The 23358-nt window shown below is 34.2% G+C and overlaps 1 protein-coding gene across 1 annotated transcript in view; it reads left to right on the forward strand.

The window, feature by feature from the left end:
• Positions 1-21527, forward strand: part of LOC149555773 (uncharacterized) — a 126489-nt gene extending 104962 nt beyond the window's left edge. The window contains exons 16-17 of the mRNA XM_089829933.1: positions 18697-21035; positions 21150-21527. Of these exons, the coding sequence (XP_089686059.1) occupies positions 18697-20457 (1761 nt within the window). The 3' untranslated portion in view covers positions 20458-21035; positions 21150-21527. The remainder of the gene's footprint in view (positions 1-18696; positions 21036-21149) is intronic.
• The last annotated feature ends 1831 nt before the right edge of the window (positions 21528-23358 follow it).

Raw genomic sequence — 23358 nt, forward strand, 5'->3', positions numbered from 1 at the left:
ATTGAAACATTTCTTATCTTTAGCAGTGCAAATACATTTGCAATGATCCTTTGTAATTCAACATGGTATCAGAGCCAGGTTAAGATATCACCTCAAGAGAGGAAGGCTGCCAACTATGAAATCAATAACATATGCCTCATAAATTTTGTACCCGAGATGATGCGAGATCACAGGTCACCTCATGTTCGCCCTCTTTGATGTCTGCAACAAAAGAATATCTATAAATCTGTAGAATGTTCTGCACAGATTTAGGTTTGATAACACTTGCTTAGGAGCATTTGGCCTGGATCATGTGCCTTTGCATCTATCTTAATTGGTTTTAGTTTGAAGCAATCACTGTAGTGGATGAATTTGCACTAGGTATTTTTTCAAAGTAATAAAAGTGGACCACTCAGAGATAGTCTTCTTTCCAGATTCTTGGTAATTTACTTTGATGATTCGACTGATACTAAAGACATCAGATTGATTTCTGAGAGATATGATTGCCGATTTTGTGTTGGAAGCCATGGATATGACATCTAAAACTATATTGCTATTAGATCTAATAATATTTCAGGATTGTTTGAAAAGTGACATATGTAAAATGTAATACGATATTTATATCTATTGTTGGAGATATATGCTTCTGACGCAACAAAGGTTATGATGATCACTGTTATTTGTGATATGAAAATTTTATTTTTTCTTTACTCAAACAAGAAGCAGTTTGAAACACCAACCACAATCTAGTGTCAGTTGTCCATAGCATTCAATAGAAGCTCCATCATACTGCCAGAATGTGACATGATTTGGGGTTTGCAATATTTCAAACTTTGTGAATGATTGGTAGAGTTATCCATCACCACGGTGAGAGTTGAAATATATGAAATAGGATGGATGCTCCTTTTCACAAGAGAGAATGATATGTTAGTGCTCTACATTCACAGTGTGTTGCTTTACTTTCGCTGATTTCTAATGTGTGGAAAACTCAAAGTCTATAAGCTGAAGCTTCTAATGAGATTATACTCTTGATCGTAGAGAAGCTTGCTATCAGATTGATTATTTAGAAATGAGATGCAGAAGTCACAATTGAATAAGGTCGCTAGTCTATGATATACAACTATGAAATATCTAATATAAGAGTATTATGTCTAGGTGAGATATTATTAAGATAATAAAAAAGGCTATAGAGATTTAGGTTGCGCAGTCTTTCCAACATTATAAACGACATTGATGTTTGAGAATTGACTTAATTTCCAAAGAGAGAGTTACAGATTGATTGCCTTCTTTAAAATCTCAATGGTAGACATGATTTATTAAGAGCAACAAGAGACTTAACAATTTTTGAATAAATAAAATATATATACTACCATAACATTGGTTCCTATTGAAGGGAGTTCGGAGAAGAATATATATTTGTGTATATATTTCTATAGGGAGTAGCCAGAGGATCTGATTAAATTGATCTTTGAGGATAGATGGATACTTAAATGCTTACATTCATGTGACTAAGTTGATGGCTGAAACATTTTTCGAAGAAGAAGAAAATAACATTACATTAGAAGCAACCTTGGATGAGGAGGTCAGGAGGTTGATGAATGTAGCTAGAGATTTAGAAGGAAGCCAAATTAACATGAATGCCTGATGTAGCCAAAGTAAAAGAGAAATCCACGGTTAATTACATTCACTCATGCTAATAGGGAATTAGACAAGTACATTTGTGTATGAAAGTTTCTCTTGTGAACAATGTGGTATTTATTAAAACTAATAAATGTGTCTAATGATGAGTCCTTTGGAACAAGATATTTTCAATGATTGGAGTATATGAGTAGATCATGCATCTATGACATAGGGAGCAACTTAAGGATCTACATCTGTTGGCATCCAATGATATTGATTCAGAGAGAGTAGACCATGATGAGATGGTTTTTCTAACTTTCAATTAAGGTACATTATCACTGAAGAACAAACAACTGACGTTCTCACCAAGCCTCATGCTAGAGAGAAGTTTTGTGTACTTTTGGTACAAGCTTGATGTGTTGGAGAATGAAGCCTTAGGTGAAAAGGAACTTCAACATCTATGATCTATTACTTTTGTCCTTGTATATTCTTTCTTTTGAGAGAGAAGTTTGAGGAGAAAGTCATTATTTTTCACCCAATAGATTGAGTCATAGCAGATCCACCCTCTGATATGGTTCATGGTGGATGTCATGTGTGTGACTCCATGACTTAATGCCCCCCTGTGTACATTACTGAAAGGTGACAATCTCTCTGAGAATGTACACTTGTATTCAACATTGTAAGGTGACGACTTTACAATGTCTACTATTACGAAAAATATCATGTTGACTTGATATTCATGGAAATGTCTTGATAGTTAATATCCCATGGACTTATTGATAGATATCATGCTGACTTGATATAGACTGTGTATCAATTTGTTCTTTATGAGATAATCATGGTGGATATTATGTGACGTAATATCTATGGATATGCCATGATGAGTTATGGTAGACATCACGCGACATGATGTCAATGCACATACCATAATTAGGGTATACGAATATCATGCTGACTTGATGTTCAATAAACTCCTTGATATCATGAGTGAGGTGATATCTAAATATGTCATACTTAGTATCTCTTGAGCTTTTTGATGGATATCATGAGACGTGATACCTACTACAGATCATTATGTTCTTTCTGAGATAATCATGGTGAGACTCCATGATGTGTTATGGTAGACATCGTGAGACTTGATGTCAGTGCACATACCATAACTTAGATATAAATATAAGAAGAATATCATGTGACTTGATGTTCTTAATTATATTATATTTTTGATGTCACAAGATGTTGGCATTCCAGTCAAGTTTGTTATTAGTGACATACACTTATTCAGATTGTGAGTTCATACTGACCTTATTGTATAGTTAACAATGTTAACCAAGCATTTCAGTTGTTACCGAGTTTTACAGTTGCTACCAAGTCCTTTGGACAAATTCTAGTGTATGCCAAGCAATTACAATTGTTGTGAAGATCAATAGTGTAAACCGAGCATCTCAGTGTATGCCGAGTTTACCAGTGCAAACCAAGTTGTGCAGTGTTTACCGAGTTCGTAGTTGATGTGATGCGAGTCCAATGTTGACCGAGGTACTTAGTGTTAACCAAGAGACTCAATTTATATCGAGCTTGAGGTGATAGTGTTTATCGAGCTATGTAGTGGTAACCAAGTGATTTGGTTTATCTGACGAGTTTCACAGTATTCGCCGAGTCACCAGTGCATACTGAGTTCAAGACTACTTGGAAGTGATTAGTATGGACCAAGCTTCGACGTCTATCGAGTGCATGATGATGTCGAGCAGTGACAATGGATGTCGAGTATTAGAACCTCACCGAGTCAGTCTTCAGAGCCCGAGTTTTTACACTTTGACGACTTTGTAATATTTTGTGTAAACTTGTATTGTGGCCGACTTTGTAATTGTGTAATTGGATTGATATATATGTAATGTATTGTATCACATCCAATGTATGTAAGGTATCAAAAAGGAAGGAATATAATCATTATAAAAGAGCAAAAGTGCGAATTACAAAGGCTACAACGGTATAAGAAGCAACAACGATTGATCTATCACAACAAGGTGATTTGTACACTTAGAGGAACCTCATTCAGCAAACCAAGTTGCAGATCAGAGATTAGCTACTGCTTCATCCTAACAGGTGGATCAGTGAAATCCTTTAACAAGGTAGACCTAACAGTCTTATGTAAATCTATATATCGAGTGCATACTTAATTGTATGTTGGTAAATCTTTTCACAAGGTGGACCTAGTAGTCCTTATTGCTCCTAACAAGGCAGATCATTAGAAGTGATCAATGTAAGCCTTAATCGGCCAACTTTATACTGCAGTACTAAAGCTTGTGAGTATCATCCCCACCCTAGTTTTACTTTCTATTTGGAAGGTTTCTGGGTCACCAAATCTATGTCAAAGTGTTATGTATGCTTTCATGTTTTTAGTTTCTCATGCATGAAGTTAGATCAGAGTTCATATAAAGGATTAATTGCTAATTGGGATGAAAGTTTTAGAAGTTACCGATTCACCCCTCCCTTCTCAGTAACTTAGCTTGTCATAATATTTCCAACACAAGATAGGTGATATCACTTTTCCAAATAAGGTAAACTTATTGAAATATATATTTCGTCTTCCCTAGCTAAGAGGGAGTGTTAAAGTATGTAGCTTTAGTCAGGCAAACACTATGAATAACAAATCTGAGCTGTATGCATATATGCATATTAATATGAATTACATATTGATATTTATATACACATATTGTCAATACATAAGTTCGATGCTATTTTGATATTCTGAATACAACTGATGCACTCATATGTATATTTCATTTATAAAGTTCACATGTTCATATGATTATCAGTTTCATTAGAAATGTCGATCCTTATTTGGCATTATCGTTCATGCAAGTATTATGTGTGAGTTATACACAATAATGAATTGGTGTAATATTAACCAATCTGCATTAGCAATTGTTATTGTTAACTAATCTATGTAAAAATAAGGGTGAATAGTCATGACCATTCACACACATACCCTATTATAGATTATTTATATCAAATGAATTTATTCTTGCAACTATCCAAATCAATAAATACAAAGCAAGATCTAGAGAACAATAACAGTTCTGTGATTGAAACATTCCTTATCTTTAGCAGTGCAAATACATTTGCAACGATCCTTTGCAATTCAACAGAGAGAGACTATAATTACTCAAGGTTGATTCATATACAAAATATAATTATATTTTGGTATCATGTTATTTGATGTCACCTATGATTGTGTGTACACCTATGCCTATGCATATATACATATGCGTGTGTAATTAAAATCATGTGGTTCACTATATATTATTTATACACACACATGTACGTATATACAACTATACATGTTATAGGTGTTAAAATACCATGGTGTCAATATATAGATTCACATACTGACGACAACTTAAAGTCACAACAAAATCAAAAGAAGATAACAGCTCTATTCCCAATAGTATTTAAATGTTTACTTGTTTTAAGCACTGATTGGGTAGCTCATGATTGTCCAAGGTACATTCTGTGTTGTCTAGTCGTTAAATCCTTCATCAAGGTGGTTAGAGCTCACACCTGATAGTCTGTTGATGGACCTTTTTGTTTTGGTGCCCCATTCCTTGAATCCTGTTTAGCAATGCTTCCCCCCCTTCGTCTACTCCTGCAACCAAAATGCATAATTCCACATTAATAACATGTTCCTCCATTCTAAATCAAAATATAAAAAATACAACAATAACTGATAAGTGTCATGATGGCTAACCACCACTAACATTTATCTTAAAATATAAGTATACATTTTTCAGTTAAAATAACAATGAATAACTAACAAGTTATTTTCACATGAATCAAAACGGTTTACCGTAACTTCCATTTTACAAGATCATGACAGTTGAGAATTTTAACAAGCCATTACAATGACTATAAGATTATTTTAAAAGATCAAAATTTGGGATGTAACAATGTTACTATGTTGAATGTTCAATGGTTCTAGTTCAACTTGAGAATTTTAACTAACCATTATAACGACTTTAAGATTATTTTAAAAGATCAAAATTTGGGATGTAACGATGTTACTATGTTGAATCTTCAATGGTTTTAGTTCATGTTGCAATTTTGTCATGTCCAAGTATTTTAATTTCATATGTTCTATTGAAACAACATTACATAACAAGCATTTCAAGTTCTATATGTATACTATTCAACACTCCTCCCTACCTTGTCCTCCCCTTTGCCCCGTCCCTTGGCCGTCCCCTCGTCATCCCGAAATGAGGTACATTTTCCCCTTGTCTTGAAAATTCGACTCAGCGTCTCGACATACCTTGATACTTGTGTTACAGTGTATAATAGGTATTGAATTTTATAAAACTATAGTAGGGATTAGAGAGGAGAGCAATAGCATAATACTTTAGTCTATAGCTTCATTTTCAATAATCAGCAATAGGGATTGAAGAGGAGAGCACAATAGGGTGCCTGGAACATTCATTGTACCTAAGCCTAAGGGTGTGATGATATAACAACCTTGGGCCAACCAATGGCAATAATGTGCGACCATTCAACATGAGGTGACCTAACATAGATGGGGAGCTCGTCTTTGTCATCCCAATTGTGTCTCCATGCTAAGTCACTGTAATGTCCCTAGCTAGGTTTAGGCCTGTTATAACCATAATTGCCCCATATTTTTTAATATGCTCAAGGCTTGGACTGAATTGATCAAGACATATTGACTCAAACTCCGCTATTTCATAATTGAAAATAAGGAAAGTTATACATTCACCAAATATATAAACTAGTCTTACTATATATGATCCTTAATGACCATGCTACCCTTATTACTAGTTCAATTTAAGAAGTTTAGGATGTAACCAATTTTCTTAAACACCAATCACAACATGTTCCCTCAAATTTTTAGATCCAAGCCCTTACCCTATCTTGCGACTATGACCTCATGGTTTTAAAGGGATGCTGATCCCTACCTTATCTTAGGAATCAAGCTGGAAACATCTCAGCCCTTCGCTTCTCACTTGCTGAAATAGTAACAAGTTCTGAGCATATTTATATGCGTGTGTGTTTATTCTCCAACTTGCCTATACATGGTTGTAATGTCAATATCATTATATTTAGATTGATTGTATGATTTGAGGTATTGGTGATTGATGATTAAGCAATTGTTGATTAGATGATTGATGAGTGATGATGTAATGAATTCTTGTTTGATGCATTGGTGATTTATCATTGGATGAATGCTGATTTTATAGAGAGAGCTTGATTGCAGGATTTTTTGTTTTCTTGATCCCAAAATGAAGTGATAATTGTTTTCTTGATTTATTGAGGGATTATCTATTGATGGATGAATGAAGAATTTGTCTGATTGATAAGTCTTCCTTAAATGTTTGGAATGAAGTCTTCTCCTTTATAATTTATTGATGGAAGGGTCACTACCTTTCCTAAGAATTGAGTCACCACTTTTTTTTGTTGCCTTTGAGAATAATATACTATTCCCCAGATTGATCTCCCCTTTGGATCTCCTCTTCAAATGAAACTTTATCCTCTATATATCTTTTGATGTGAGGGAGAGTCAAGAAGACGGGTTTCAAAAAGCTTTGTGAATGATTTTCAAAAAATTGAAGACAAATTATTTCATATACAAAAGTATAATTTTTTCAAAAAAAATTAATAACTTAGCTCTGTGACCATGGTAGAAATGATAAAATATTGGATGGATTATATATCAAGAGTGACACATTCTTATAGAGTTAACAAAAGAGATGTCTCTAAAAACATATACAAATAATAGATAGAATCTATTATACGAGATATGTACAATATCCAGAAATTACCATTGAATATAGAAATAATCACAGTCAGGAGATATTATTTTAATAAGACACACCTCTTCAACATGTCAACCCCTTGCAATTGTCACAACCTTTCATAAGTACCACTCTATGGAAGGGTCACAACACTTCATCACTTTAGCCATTTGAGAGGATCACAATCTTTCATAATTACCACCCTTTAAAAGAGTCACAACCCTTCATCATTGCTTCCCTTTGAAAGTGTCACTTTCTTATTTTCTTCTCATTCACTTCTTTCTTCCTTCCTCCATTTGAGAGGGTTACCATCCTTTGAAATAGTCACAACCCTTCATCATAGCTACCCTTTTAAAGTGTCACTTTCTTTTCTTCTTCCAATTCCTTTATTCTTATATTTAAATTTGATTATTGTTATTGTTTATTATAAATCTGTTATGGTGAATCGATGTTGTTGTAGTTAGATTAAACAAAGGAGATGAAAGCTCCTTATATAGATTTGAAAGATGATGTTTCTAAAAGAAACGATTGTGAACTAAAAATGAAACTATGAACTACTTAATGAAGTAAAGGCTAAGATTACCATTAAAGAAACATTACAATATTCTAATACCTTCCCTTGATGTTCATCGTCTGACTGCTCCCTTTTGGTCACAATTTCTGAAAAAAAATTGTTGCTGCCTAGAAGATCCTTGGATTTGCAACAAGAGCCTACTATCGTCTCTACTACTGAGATGAGTTTGCCACTAACCCCCCAAGAATTAACAAGACATCTATAAGTCAACTTGATGTTGGATAACAGAGCTGCCCTTTCTTGGAGATAGAGACAAACATTGAGAAAATCTAACACGATTTTGAGAAAAAAATCAGCAAACCTCCCAAACTTTGTAGATGAGCATGATGCCCTAGAACAAACTGCAAAAAACCACAATTTGTTTAGGAGAAAAATCAGAAAAATGAGATAATTTTTGAGGTGAAAAGTCGATCAAAACTGGACAACATAATCGGAGACATGGATCAAAGAATATAAAGCTTTGTTTTCAAGGAAAAACAGTAAAACCTAGCATATAATTTTTGAGGAAAAAATTATCAACCCACCAGATAATTCTTGAGAAAAATTGTAAACCCACAAAGGAATCCCACAAAACTTTGCAAATTACAAATCAGAATTTTTTAAGGAATTATTTTATTAAAACCCATCATATAATTTTAAAGGGGAAAAAATAATGAAAACTCATCAGAAAAACTCTCACGGGATGACTTTGCGAGATAAAAAAGCACATGCAAGCAACACACAAGTGACAAAATGCACATGCAAGAACATACAAATACATGCAACCTTTGTAAATCAAAGACTTTTGCTGAAACTGAAAAATTGCGTGTTCAAAACCCTCTACCACTATTGAGATTTTCAGCAAATATTTTCGAAGACAAACCACAAAATTTCATAAAATACCTCTGACGATTTTTTTTTCAAAAAAATCGGAAAACAAATTTTTACAAAAAGAATCCAGATCAGAAGAGGCTTGAATTTTTATTAAAGAATTTGCCAATTTTTATGAAACCCATTGACCTGCTTTGATACTATGATATGGTAAATCGATGTTGTTATAGTTGTATTAAACAAAGGAGATGAAAGCTCCTTACATAGATTTACAAAGATGACGTTTCTGGAAAAAAACCACGAACTAAAGATGAAAATAGAATTACCTAATAAACTAAAGACTAACTCTTCATCACTTTTGCCATTTGAGAGGATCACAATCTTTCATTATTACCACCCTTTTCAAAGAGTAACAACCTTTATCATTGCTTCCCTTTGAAAGAGTCCCTTTCTTATTTTCTTCTCATTTGCTTCTTTCTTTCTTCCTCCGTATGAGAGGGTCACGACCTCTCATAGTTACCACCCTTTGAAAGAGTTACAACTCTTCGTCATTGCTGCCCTTTCAAAGTGTCTCTTGCTTATCTTCTTTCCATTTCTTTCATCTTTCTTCTTATACTTTAATTTTACTCTTTGTATTTAAACAATTAAATTTGATTATTATTATTATTGTTTATAATTAATTTCTACTTTGGAAAGGGGACATAGTACATATACACATCAATATTTACAACATGAAGTTTTGCATTAATAGAGAACACTTAGTTTATAAATCAGTTTCAAAAGATTGTTAAACAAATCAGAGTTTTTTCTTAGTTCATTGTTCTGCAAACAGTTTTCTGAGACAACAATGGATATGTTACCCCAAGTTTTCTGCAATAGGGAGAAGCTTCTGGGATCACGTTTTTTAAAGCCATTTTGGGGACGGTAAGGGATGGCAAAGGGGATGACTATATAAAAAAAGATAAATTGAAAAAAAATGGAAACTTCAAATATTCATACAATAACATTGAATAAACATTCATCACATAAATAATAGATCCTTAACGCACAACATTTGTGTTGAACTGAGAATTCACAAGAATCAAACAAATTAGAAAATAGTATACAAATAAAATGTCTCTAACATTGACTCAAAGTCATCATCCCACCAGAGTTTGATGATCCTATAATTGGAAAGTTCTAGGCACAACCACCAACTTCTCTATTCACCTAAGCTTAAGCCTATGTTGCTTGAGGGAGTGAATAAAGCCAAATGTGGACCAATTTCTCTTTGGAGTACAGGAATGGAGAAGTTGTGAAAGGAGACAAATGGCAAGCATATTTTTTCCCTAGTGTATCCTTTCCATGCCATGTCTACATCCAATAGGGGGTCAGTTTAAGACAATGAAGGTCTTCCTATCTTTGCACTTGGTTTATTGAATGCTGTTTTCTCAACTGAAAAATCCTTTGGTGGTATTTCATTAACCTTTCTTTCAACTCTGAATTATTATAAGGAACAAACCTTTGTTGTGTAGCGCTTGGGATTTTGAGTCAAGGTTTCCATATGAAAAGGGTTGTATATTTTGTTCTACCTATGTATCACAATGGGCTTAATAGGTTGCAATGTAATCTCAAATTAGCAACTCTAGCCAAACTTGTTTGCTTCAAATTTCAATCATGTCATCAAATGTTTCATATATTTCTCCAAGTCTAAGAGAGTCTGTATCAACATATTAATGGCATCTACAACATATTTAATATTGAAAACCAACAATTTATTAAAAAAATGAACAATGTCCTACCACAAGAATGGACCACCAATTGCAATAAAGGATCTTTTGTAGTGCTTGGGATTTTGAGTCAAGGTTTCCATATGAAAAGGGGTGTACATTTTGTTCTACCTATATATCACAATGGGCTTAATAGGTTGCAATGTAATCTCAAATTAGCAACTCTAGCCAAACTTGTTTGCTTCAACTTTCAATCATGTCATCAAATGTTTCATATATTTCTCCAAGTCTAAGAGAGTCTGTATCAACATATTAATGGCATCTACAACATATTTAATATTGAAAACCAACAATTTATTAAAAAAATGAACAATGTCCTACTACAAGAATAGACCATCAATTGTCATAAAGGATCTTTTGTTTGATGGTTTTTCTTTTAGTAGAGCTTGAATCAGCCCATTTGATCCCTCTCAAATTAATCATCTCTAACTGTAGAGGCTTACGCACCTAAAGCATTTCCTTGAACAAATCAAATTATCTGACATATCTGGTCTCCTGAAGTTTGATGTATTCCTCCTTTGAAAATGTGTTGAAGAGAGTGAGGTATGGTGGTTGTAAATATCTCTCTTCTACCACTTCTTGCTTCAATCCAATCCATCTTTCTTGTCTTTTATTGCATTGTTTAATACATGCACTCAACATAGAGTCCAACAGATGTGCTTGTAAGCACCTTCTACCTTCATACCGACCAATTTGCACATGTGGTGAATCAGTGCCCATTTATCAACATTTGAGGCCTCAACATTCTCTATGTGGCTCAACATTCTCTATGTGGGCTCTTTTGAAATGCTATATTGGAAGTTTGCATCCTTACATTTCATTGAACAATCAACAAATCTAAAAAGTAAGTCTGCATGACATGTGACTATGATATTGATGAGTTGCCAACATCTAATATCGGTCTACTCATCAATCACAATAGAACAACATTTATTGTTCCATGTTTAGCTCAAATACTCCAATAGCAAACTACCCTTAGAATATTCTCTATCTTGGAAGGTAATGCATAGTTTATGATCTCCAATAGGAACAATTAAAGGACCATCAGAGGCTACATCTTTGATCAGTTTTTTGAAGAGGAATGAGCCACATGAAATAGGAAGCAATGGGCATAATTTTCATTGCAATGGAGCATACTTAGTTGTTCCTTGCCTCTCACTACCACTAATCTTCTCCTTTCCTCTTGTGGCAATATCACTACTGCCACTACCGACCATTGTTGGCATACGTATAGATGTTTGTCTAAAAAAATGTAATGCAATCTTCAAGCCTTTATCTTCTCATCCTGCTTTGTGTTTGGACAAACCTTAAATACACAGCGTGTACACTCAAGAAATGAGAGCATATCTTAATGTGGCTCTCTCTAAAACTTATGTACAAATGTGACACAACCATACCCTACCCTGCTTTTGAATTTTTCTTTTAGTATCCATGGCTGTCACAAGTTGGAGTAATGGTTCTTTTTTGGAGTTAGGGACCATTTGCATAAGGTTTCAAGCAGTGCTACATGGGGACTCGCACCCCCTCTCAAACCTCGGAGTACTCGTCCCTGAGAAGTCCCCGCACCGGGTACTCGCGTACCCAGGTACCCAGACCGCTGCCATTCTGTAACCATGCTGCCACTGGAATGGGGACCTGGATTTCTATTTGAATTTTGATTTTTGAATGTTACTATCGGGTATGTAATATGTTACTATGTTGAATGTTCAATGGTTATAGTTCATTTTGCAATTTTACTATGTTCAAGTATTTTAATTTGGTATGTTCTACTGAGACATCATTTCATCACAAGCATTGCAAGTTCTATATGTATACTATACAACACCCCTCCCTGCCCCTTCCTCTCCTTGCCGCCATCCCGAAAATGAGGCCCATTTTCCCCTCGTCCTGGAAACTCGACCCGACGCCCCACCGACCCGACGTACCCCAGTACTGGTGTTACATTGGTTTCAAGTGTTAAATTATGAACCAAAAAAACCATAGTTCCAAGAATCACGGCGATTCATGCGATTCACGCGATTCGATTCAAGCCAAACGATTTTTTGTGAATCGGTGAATCGAATCAGCGATAAAGGGTTTATGAAATAAGTTACTCACTAAATTTCAAGGGTTTTTAAAATTTTCCGATTCATGGCCGATTCGATTCCGATTCATGGCCGATTCACGATTTGATTCGGCCTTGCCGATTCCGATCCGATTCTGATTCTTGTTACTTTGAAAAAAACATATGAGTTCACCAATATAAATTAAAAAACTCAGAAAACAAATAACACCAAGTAGTTTATTGTCGGATAAACCCTCTTCACCGAGGCAAACAACCCAGCCCACCAAAAGATAGATCTTTTATTAGATTTGCAAAAGCCATATACAAAACTCTGCTCCCTTTTATGTCTTCTATACATACTGGTTATTCAATGATCAGTATAATATCAGACTGAGTATGGGTAATATGGAATCACAATACAGAAATATATAGACATAGAGTACACTCTGCTGCTCATATACGAAATACTAATAAGATACTGCCATTCATTTACAGAGATAAGCAATAAGCATGATACAACATGGATCACATATAACACAAAATACAATCATAACCAGATCACAAGATTTCTTAGAACAGAATAAAGCACAGAATGAAGAACAGATCACAGTATTTCTTTAGAACAGATTAAATCACAGAATGAAGACACTGATTGCTGACTCACAGCTATCTGAACTTCAAAATAATATGCCCACAGCACAATGGAATACCATACACATACGCAGAAAAAATCCTGGGCTGCGAGGATAACATATTGAGTGATTATGTGACCACTGAAGAAAACTGAAAAGGAAGAGACTCATGTGGAATGAGAAAGGATGGCGGTTATGATCACCGCTCACTTCACAATTAGTGGTTGTGATCGTTGAATGCAAAAACTTAATGACTCTTGCAGACATGAACCGTTGTCAACTATCCACATAGAATCTACGAGCCAGGTCATATGGCCAAGTCATAACATACTCAGTAGTGATAGAAGATCAATAAGCTAAGGAATAATATTTCAACGAGGACTGAAGAGAACAAAAATGGCTTTGTCAACAACAACATCCGCACAAATACTATAAAGATAGCAGAGGTAATATCTGAACGGTGCTGATAGAAATTTCCAGTGAATACAAAGTCTCAACCATTAAGAACAATAAAAGAAAGGAATCGTCATCACGCAGAAATTCTGAGAACCCTTATTGACGACAGTCACAGGTACATCTTCTCTTTTGCAGCTACATAATTTAAACATTTAGGCAACCGAAGGACACCCATATGGATCTGTTGTCCGCTCTCCTCTACCCACAACAATCCATGCTCTGATGAGGTTGCAAATCATATTAATTTCAGTCTATTTCACTACCTACATTATCATTGTTCCTCATGTTGCTTTGATATATATTAATTATATTTATTTTAAATATTGAAAAGTTCAATGTTTTATTTTATTTTTCATTTTAAATAAACGTTTTTACATTTGAATGAAGTTTTTAGCTACGTGATCGAAATAAAAATATGATTAATATTTTTTTAAAGAAATTGGTTGATTTTTATGTCTATCTTGCTGTTATACATTGAAGTTTATTTTGCTGTTATATTACTGCTCTCTTGATTTATTTACTTATTGACATTGCTGTTATCAGTTATTGACATCTCTCCAAAATTCATATACTGCTGTCCTTTATCTGTCCTGAAAAATGCCCCCCGGACTAATGTCCCCTGCCAATCCTCCATTCCCGTCCTTGAAACACCATGGAACCTTGTAAAAGCTCAATCAGCTGATTAGCCTGGCAGTTGGCTAAGACTCAGGAGTCACTAAATAACAGTTTTTGTTTATAAATACTAAAAGTTTAACTTTTGGTGACCCATTGACATGATAATTCATAATTCAGAAGTCCAGTGTTCTGGCCAGGATCATTCACGAGTGATTAAGAAGACTCATAGTTATGCGCATTAGCATAGTACCATATAGACATAAGTACAAATTGCAGCTTACAATAAGAACTCAAGTACATTAGATTACAAATTGTATCTCTGATCTAGGCATAATGCATGATAAGTTTCCATGTGTTTCTTTATTCCTTAGGTGGTAAAGTTAAAAGAGTTTCCTGTGTAAAGTGACAGCTAAATGAAATTTCATATATAACTTCTGAAACAGCCTCATGCTGTTTTTGACTGTTTGTCAAAATGAATTTGTGTAAATTATTTTTATTTATACTATGCTTTTTCTGCCACAACAGTATTAACTCAAAATATTTATAGTTTCATCCAAGATTACAAATATAGGAAATATATTCAAGTTAATAGATCATTGCACCATACCCAAAGTCGATCAACTTATGAATTCTCTGGAAATACTTTGCAAATTTGCTGAATTAAAGGTCTCCATCCCTAACTCAGTATTGACAATACCAAGGAACTCGGAAAGGATTTCGTCCTTAATTTGCAAATACTACCTAGAATTCAAAACCAATAGCCTGATGCATTTGCTAGACTACTGCTGATCAATATTTGTTGATGGATTGACAATTTAATCTTTGAATAATACTTGAATGCTTTTATGAATGACTCTTGAATGCATTTCTGAAATTATATTTTCCTGAATGACTAGTTCTTTTAAGTATTAAGTTTTGAACTCATATGCTGAGTTGGTTGTGGATTGATAGTCTAATTTGATGCCCTTCTTGGATGAATTGTTCACCTCATGCAAACCATTCCTTTGCAAGAGTTATACCACTATAATCAAGAGCTGTCTTGATATGTTTATTTTATTGTAATTCCACCCTAAGCACCGACAAGTAACATCCTTGTTTAATTTAATTGTATTTTTTGAGGAATTGACATCAATAATCCTTAATCAATAGGATTCCATCCTTCGAACTGAATTGCTGCTCTTTTCATTTCCTCTGCCCAGATTAAAGGCGGCAATCTTCAGTTGGCAGGGGCCTTGCATTCTGGCTAATATATATGTAATGTGGATGTGCTTGTTTTTCTACTTCTTTCAAACAACTTTTTTTTTCATAGTTGCTTTTTCCTTTTTTCTTTCAACTTAATTACATGACTGGGTTGATCCAAATAATTGTATTCCAATATAGCTACTTACCTGAACATGCTTTTGGAATCTTAATTGAAGCGCAGTGAAGGGATTGCTTTTTATTCACTAGCATCTTGAACATCATGATTGATGTTTACAGTGATACATGTATCTATAACAATACTTTAGATGCTATATAAATTGAAATTTGAATTCTAACCTAGATATTGGGGTTAAACTGTTTCACATATAAAATTGTTTTCCTGATGTATGGTCTATGACATTGTCTTCACTATGGGTTTTCTGGTCTAATTATTTTAACAACTGATTAGATATTTCTCTCTAATGCTATCTATGCTTTCATTGTACACATCATAGTTTAAAAATTCGGTTTTGGCAATATCTCGGCCGACCCAAAGTTTTTGAAAATCTCGTTATTGGCAAAAACTCGGCAAAAAATCGGCATTTTGATCCAATATTTGAAAATATACAATTTCTTAAAATATTCTTAAAAACGCACACATACACACCAAATTTGTAGAAGATATGATTTGAGATATCCACCACATATTAATCAAAGTCTTGAGTTAAACAGTAATTCATAGCAACTAAAACTTAGTAAATTAACATAATGAATCGTGATAGAATCATATATCAAAAAACAAGTGAATCTAATAAAATATATTACTTAATGATTATAAATCTGTAAAAAAAAAAAGTCAATACTGTTATTAATATATTATAAGTTAACAGTTACTAAAAATGAACATTGAAAATAAAATAGTATTACTGTAAATTAAAACAGTAAATTTAAAACTAAATTACAGTAAATACTTCAAATTTACTGGATTTACATACATAATCTATTTTGTTTAGAACTCAATGAATTTTAAATTTACAGTAATTTAAATATTTTAAATTTACTATAAATTGTAATATATATTATAACAAATTATTTATATGTTAAGGTTATATTAAATTAATGTGTAACAGTTACTGTATTAAAGGAGTTACTGAATTTTAGTATTTATTGTATTTTACTATTTTTAATTTTTAATTTTTTAACAAAACAAATAAGTTTTAAACAAATTTTATTAATCAAATATATTCAAATTTAAAATAAAAGAATTACAATATAAAGTAAACATACTTAGAAAACTCTATATCTGCCCAATTGACGGACAAATTTGACTGTGAATGGATGCAACTACACAGCCGAATGAGTTGAATGCAGAACCGAATGCAAATGCAGAGCCGAATGTGGAGTTGAATGCTTCAGTCATCATGGAATGGAAAGAGCTGTCACGAATTGCAGGAACCATCATTTTTCTTCAGACTCTGTCACTTTTTCCTTCAGACCTGATGGCTTCTTTACAGCTCGCTTGCTTGTTTTGGCTTATGAGAATCAAAACAAAACAACAAAGGATAACCTAATATCCTTTTGTCTTTTAAGCCGACAGGATTTGTTTTTGTCTTGTATGCTGACACAGCAGCAAACCTGAATATTGTGATTTACCTCCGTTTAAAACAATAAAACACACTGCGATTTTTTGGTATTTCTCGCCTACGATATTTGCGGCATTTATTTCGGCTTCTCATCTCAGTCACGATATACTGCGAGTTCTGCGACATATCACAGTTTTTTAAAACTATGGTACACATTACATTAATGATATTTCTTTTATGGTATATGGAAAAGACGTACAAATATTTTTCCTGTAAACCAATATATGGCATGTGATGCTGCCTTTTAGATTCAATATATGTGAAATAGACTGGGTTGAGTTTAGTAGATTAACTTGTACAACTATTTTGTATGATATAAAATGGTTAACCGGGAGTGCTTTCTTTCTAAGCTCATATTTGGTTGGTTATGTACTTGATCTCATTACTCTTAAAAAGATGGCTCTCTTAGGCTTTATTCTGCCTTTTAGACACTAACAATTTTATATTCTATTCCATTCTTGTTTTGATGTCAATTATGACAGCTGTTATGACTTTCCCTCTGTAAAATTTTGTTTGGTATGGTAAATGTTTTGTCAAATGATTCATTTATGAAACTATGGGGTCTGTCCCATTTACGTATTTTCATTACACTATCATTTTACAAGATCTATTTCTACGTACCTAATCCAGTTCTAAATATATTTTATTATTTGATCGTCCAACATTTCTATGTTTGAGTTGGTACAAACTATTGCATGTTTGCAGCTGTGTACATCATCATGGTGATGAACATTCATCCTTTCTGTTCGAGTGAAAGCAAGATGATTGATTAGTTCTCATTGCATCTAAATTGTGTTCACTAGTTTTGTACATATGACAGTATGACAGAGACTAACTGGATGTTTTTGCAACCTATTTTGGTAATTTCTGCAAGGACGTGCCAGTATTAACTTGAGAATGTTTGTGGGTATTAACATGTTAAACATATAAGCTCTTTTTGTCAAGAAACTTACGCCTGATATTGTGTTTAGGCTTGATTCCTTATTTGATTAGTTTATTTAACAATCCTTTTCTTATTTTCTGAAGCTTCTGCACACGGTATGTTAAAAGGATATTTAGATCAGTATCTTTCTCCCCTTGAAGAATTGAATCAGAAGAATCTATGCACTTCTTTTCTGTCAACTTCTGGCATGATTGTAATTTACTGAACATAGTATTTAAAAAAAAAAAATTGTTTATTGGATGAACTAGCTGCTTTTATTTGTGGTAGCTCAAGTTGACATGGAAAATGGCTTGCGAAGTATTATGTGGCCCACTGAAACTGTCACATTGCCCAAGTCTTTTTCAAATGAGAATCTTTTGTTTGCTAACAGTTGTTCTCCTGTGCGATTAATTTCCTGTGCAACCTTTTTAAAACTTGTTTGTATTCATTTGGACCATATTATTTTTCTGTTGTGTGTTTGACTGTTCCCTCGTGTTTGGAATATTTGTTTTTTGTCTATTCTTTGGTAATGACCAAGTGAATTAAGGAAGAAAATAATTATTACTGTTTGCACAATGTATATTAAAGTGTAAGTATTGTTTATTCATACAATATTTTTTTCTTACTTTGGACAATGGATTTCAAAACTTTGCAGGTTCAACAAATTGCAAGGTCTTTTCGAGATAACTGGATGCCTCATCCCATAAAGATTTTCAGAAGCAATGAGAGGTCATTAGCTAGTGAATCTGCCATAGCAGTCGGTGATCACCCCAACAACAGGTGTAAATTTTCTGTTAAGCGACAAAAGAATTTCCATCCAAGAGACACAGATGCCATAGATTGCACCAGTCAAATATCCCCAGAGCCAGAAAATTCTCCATGGCGTCCCATTACTGAATCAGACCAGCATGAGGTCAGCCATGATAATCATGACAATTTTCCAGTTCAAGATACCACCAAAAAACTGAGTGAAGAGCATACTTTTGAGGGCCTGATGAGAGGGACAAGGCCTAGAAAGAGAAAAAGCCGTTGGGACCAACCAGTAGAGTCAAATGTACAGCAAGTTTCTTCTCAAATGACCTTGGTGAGTGCAGAAGGAAATATAAAGCATGGGAAGGATTCTGAGTCGCTCATACTTCCTTCTGACAGAGAGGATATTCTTGGAGCAAGGCAGGATGCTTTGACTAAAAGATTCAAAATATCTTCTGAGGAAAAGACTCTGACCATAGCTGATAAACCTTTTCCTTCTACAGACCCTTTATGTCAGTCTGCTCCACCTTCTCATCAACCATGTGAAGGCATGCCTTTGTTAAATGGGTCTAATACATTTGTAAAAGGACAATCTTCTTTCCACTCTGCCATGCCACAAGCCACACAGTTGCCTGGGCAGTCACATTTTTGCTTGGGCTCCAAATCAACACCCTTGTGCCCAGCCGTTATGCCTTCTTCACAACCTTTCATGATGGGTTATCCCCAAGGAAAAGTTGCACTAGGATATGCAGTAGGGAAGCCCCAAGGGTGTATTTTGCCATATATGCCACTTTCATATGGTATACCTTTGTCACTTTTGGAGCAACTGGGAAGAACACCTAATGCAAAAGTTGGTACAGTGATCCCGCCATTGTCACCTCCTCTATTACATTGTGAATGGAATAGCAACTCATTGGCAGCACCAATGCTGCCGAATATTCCTTATCGACCCTTTATAGGGCAGTCTATGGCTGGAGGGTTCCCTAATACTTTGCATCACCAAATGCGGCCATCTAACATTCCATTACCAATGCAAGCAGCCCATCTATTACCAAATGGGAGACGACAACCTTTGGAAATGCATCCGAGAGAGCTTTTGGGTCAGCAATCATCTGTTAAACCAAGCTATGGGCCAGCAGAGCCACCTGTACCAGGATTGTCACCAAGAGTGTCATCTGTGAATCCTCAAAACAGCAGTCGGCATGGCAGAGGAAGAAACAAGACAACAAACAGCCAAATGTTGAAGCCATTGAAGAGGCAATGGAAAAATCAAAAGTCTAATTTTCGAACATTCTCAAAATTCAATGGGTACTCTGATAGAAAAAATAAGGATTGTTTTCATCCAAGGAAACCATTATCATTCAAGTCTACATGGAAAGGTAGGTTTTCTTCTCATCTTCATGGTGATCAGAACTTACAACATCTACCAAATGGAAACTTTCCTGGTTCAGAAAATGAGCAGCAAAAGCTAGAGAATATGAACAGTGCAAATTTCTCGAAGGGTGTAAGCAATAACTTTTCTTCTCATCTTCATGGTGATCAGAACTTACAACATCTACCAAATGGAAACTTTCCTGGTTCAGAAAATGAGCAGCAAAAGCTAGAGAATATGAACAGTGCAAATTTCTCGAAGGGTGTAAGCAATAACTTTCCCACATTTAATTGAAACAAATACTTTTCCATTTGTTACCAAAGCAACTTCAGTTTGCTATAGATCTTATTCTCTTTTTTATAAACATGACAGCCTTTGAATTCAAAGCTGTTTAACTGACAACCAATAGTATTGGGTTTGTATAGCATCATTTGGAAAGTTGTCCTTCAAAGAATGTTTCTGCATATTCTGAGTTTGGAGTCAAATCAAAACCTTGCACTAGCATGATTGCTACTGCATTACATTTTTCAAGTCTTGTAAATATTGCAATTGATAACAAATTTGTTACACTAGAGAATTTATTTAATTCATGTTGCTGGTTCCCGAGAAGGATTTTAGCAGTGCTCCAGTTATGTCATCCAGAGGCCAATCTCTATTCTTTATTCGTCAGCAGCTTTTTTGTTACAGGTCCAATTTACACAGATTTTCCTCTACATGGATAAGCTCTTACCTTACATAAGGGTTGTCAATATCTTTGTCCATTATATTGATTTTATGTATCTGCACTATTCACTGAAATGCAGAATCTCACAAGTCAATAGAAGAATCATCTCTATTGTATGTTTTCATGCCATATTTACACAGATAATGAAGTAAGGTTCTAGTACCTTATGCCTTTCATATTTGTTTTAAAGAATTGTAAATAACCTGCGTTTCATTTTTTTTAAAAATAAGTACTAAGTTTGATTTTTTTTGTGCATTTTCAGTGTCTGGTTGTTCATGCAAATCTGAGATGGTGAAGGTTCTGTGAGAGTGTTGGATAGAATGAATTCACAGATATATTATATTGGTCATTTGGTAGGATTTTCTGCACTGGAAGAGATGCTTTTGCAATCCCCATACTCCATTCCATCTCGGTTGAACTACACTAGTTAAAGTAGGCCATTAATTTTTTTAGATGGATTGCAAAATGCTTAGCCATCCAAATTTAAGCGGAAATAAAAAGCCAACTTTTGTATATATAATGATTACTTTTTCAAGAAATACCCTGCAATCGTTCTCATGTTTTAAGTGATGAAGGTTCAGGGTGCGTGTTAACAATTGGCATGGCAAGCATTTAATGAAGTAATACACAAGTTCTGTTAGATGTTTTGATGTGCTCTTGTGACCTTGATGCACGGGAAGTGTTTGCGGAAAGTCTTGACAAAGCTTTTCCCTTCCTGTTAAAAGTCTTGACTTGAATTTAAGTACTTTCAAAGTTTCATGTGTCATTGTTCCTGTTTAGGGGTATAAATGTACCTTTCTATGGAAAAAAAGACGTTAGAAAACATTTTTTTACTGTGCCATTAAAATTAACAGTAAAATATATGCTCATACTAGAAGCACTGAAGTGTTAATGAGCATCATGAGTATATAGATGGCAGACTGTCATGCGATCAGTTACACTCCAGTTATCTTAAACTTACAACTTTATATGGCCGATATTGTCATTTTTTATTTTTCTCCAATTCCTTTCTACCTATAGATTTTTACTGATAGTTATTATTATTATTTTATATTTGTTGACTAATAATTTGTTTCTTGCTGGCAAATATCAGTTCTAGTTAATGACATCAGGTTTGCATAGTACATGTTTATGCTATTTGAGCTACTAGTTTTCTCTCATCAATGTTTTGAATCATATTCTGTGATGAACCATAGAATATGATTGAAAACATTTATTGAAAATTAAGAACACAGTAAAAGCAGAAGCAAAAATAACCATCTTCAGTTATCAGTATCTTTGAGGGTGCTGATCGTAAACAGATCACTAATATTTGCTCAGGACAATATTTAGTTTGTTGTTATTTACCAGGTTAAGGAATTTTACATGTTTAGCATTTGAATCATGAAGCTTAACGTGCTAAATTGCATTTTAAGTGATGCCATTCAGAGGTTGAACAAGAATTTCTTCATGTACAGAGTAGTCTGGCTTGCTGCATTTGTTGACATGAGTCACAAGAAATGCAAGTTTGATCATTTAAGTTGCAATATATTGTAAATCGATATACATTCTTGTGGAGAAGCAGAACTGAATAATGTAATTCAGTTACAACCAGAAAGGGAAGTGCGCACCAGAAAGGAAAAAGTGGGGTTTGTAACCAGGCTGAGCAAAAAGCGTAACTTGTTACATTCAACATCAGATAATTCTACTGTCTCCAAACCAACGTTAGGAAAGAAACAGAAAAAATGTGTTTTGGACTTTAGGGAAGAAACAGGAAAAATGCATTTTGGAAATGTGATCTAAAGCCCATTAATTTAAAATTCCCTCATATGTAGGTAACAAATTAGCTCATACTACAAGTGGTTTTACCTTTTGCAAGATGTAGAAAAACCATTAATTTTGATGCTGTGTAGTTTCACATTCAGCAATCCTTCTGTATTTTTTACCTCTCTGAATCAAGGTGAGCGTTTGTGCTAAAAAAAGATAAAAATCTAGAGTCTTTGTTCTTTTTATTTGCCTCAGTGGTGGAGGATAAAAGAAACCGTGTTCATGCCTGTGGGGCTTGCTTTGACAAATCAGCCATCTTTTGTTTTCTCTTGATTCTAATATCAAATAGAGTGTTTTTGCTGATAATTGTCCCATAAATTTGGGTCAGAGGCAAGGTTGATGGCAAATTTAACAAATAGGGCTCATCTAGTTGCCTTCTTTTGTTTCTTAAGGTAAAAATTGGAAGGCATTACAAAAATTTTGCCATAAGTATCTTTGACATAATAAATATTGAAAACAATCCCTCACCATGCTTGGGAATAACAGGAACGAGACCATAAATTGGAACCTAGCAGTTTGAAATTATTATTTATGGAATTGTTTTGTTTTGTTTATACAAAACCAAGAAGTCTACAGTTTTTGAAAGACGTTGAGAGCATTGAAGTTTAAAATAAAATCAAGAAAACAAGTGAGAACTAAATCAATGTTTAATGTATATAACTTAA

This window comes from Cupressus sempervirens, chromosome 5, assembly GCF_028749045.1.
Source record: "Cupressus sempervirens isolate cs-2001-9-10 chromosome 5, ASM2874904v1, whole genome shotgun sequence".
NCBI classification, from domain to species: domain Eukaryota; kingdom Viridiplantae; phylum Streptophyta; class Pinopsida; order Cupressales; family Cupressaceae; genus Cupressus; species Cupressus sempervirens.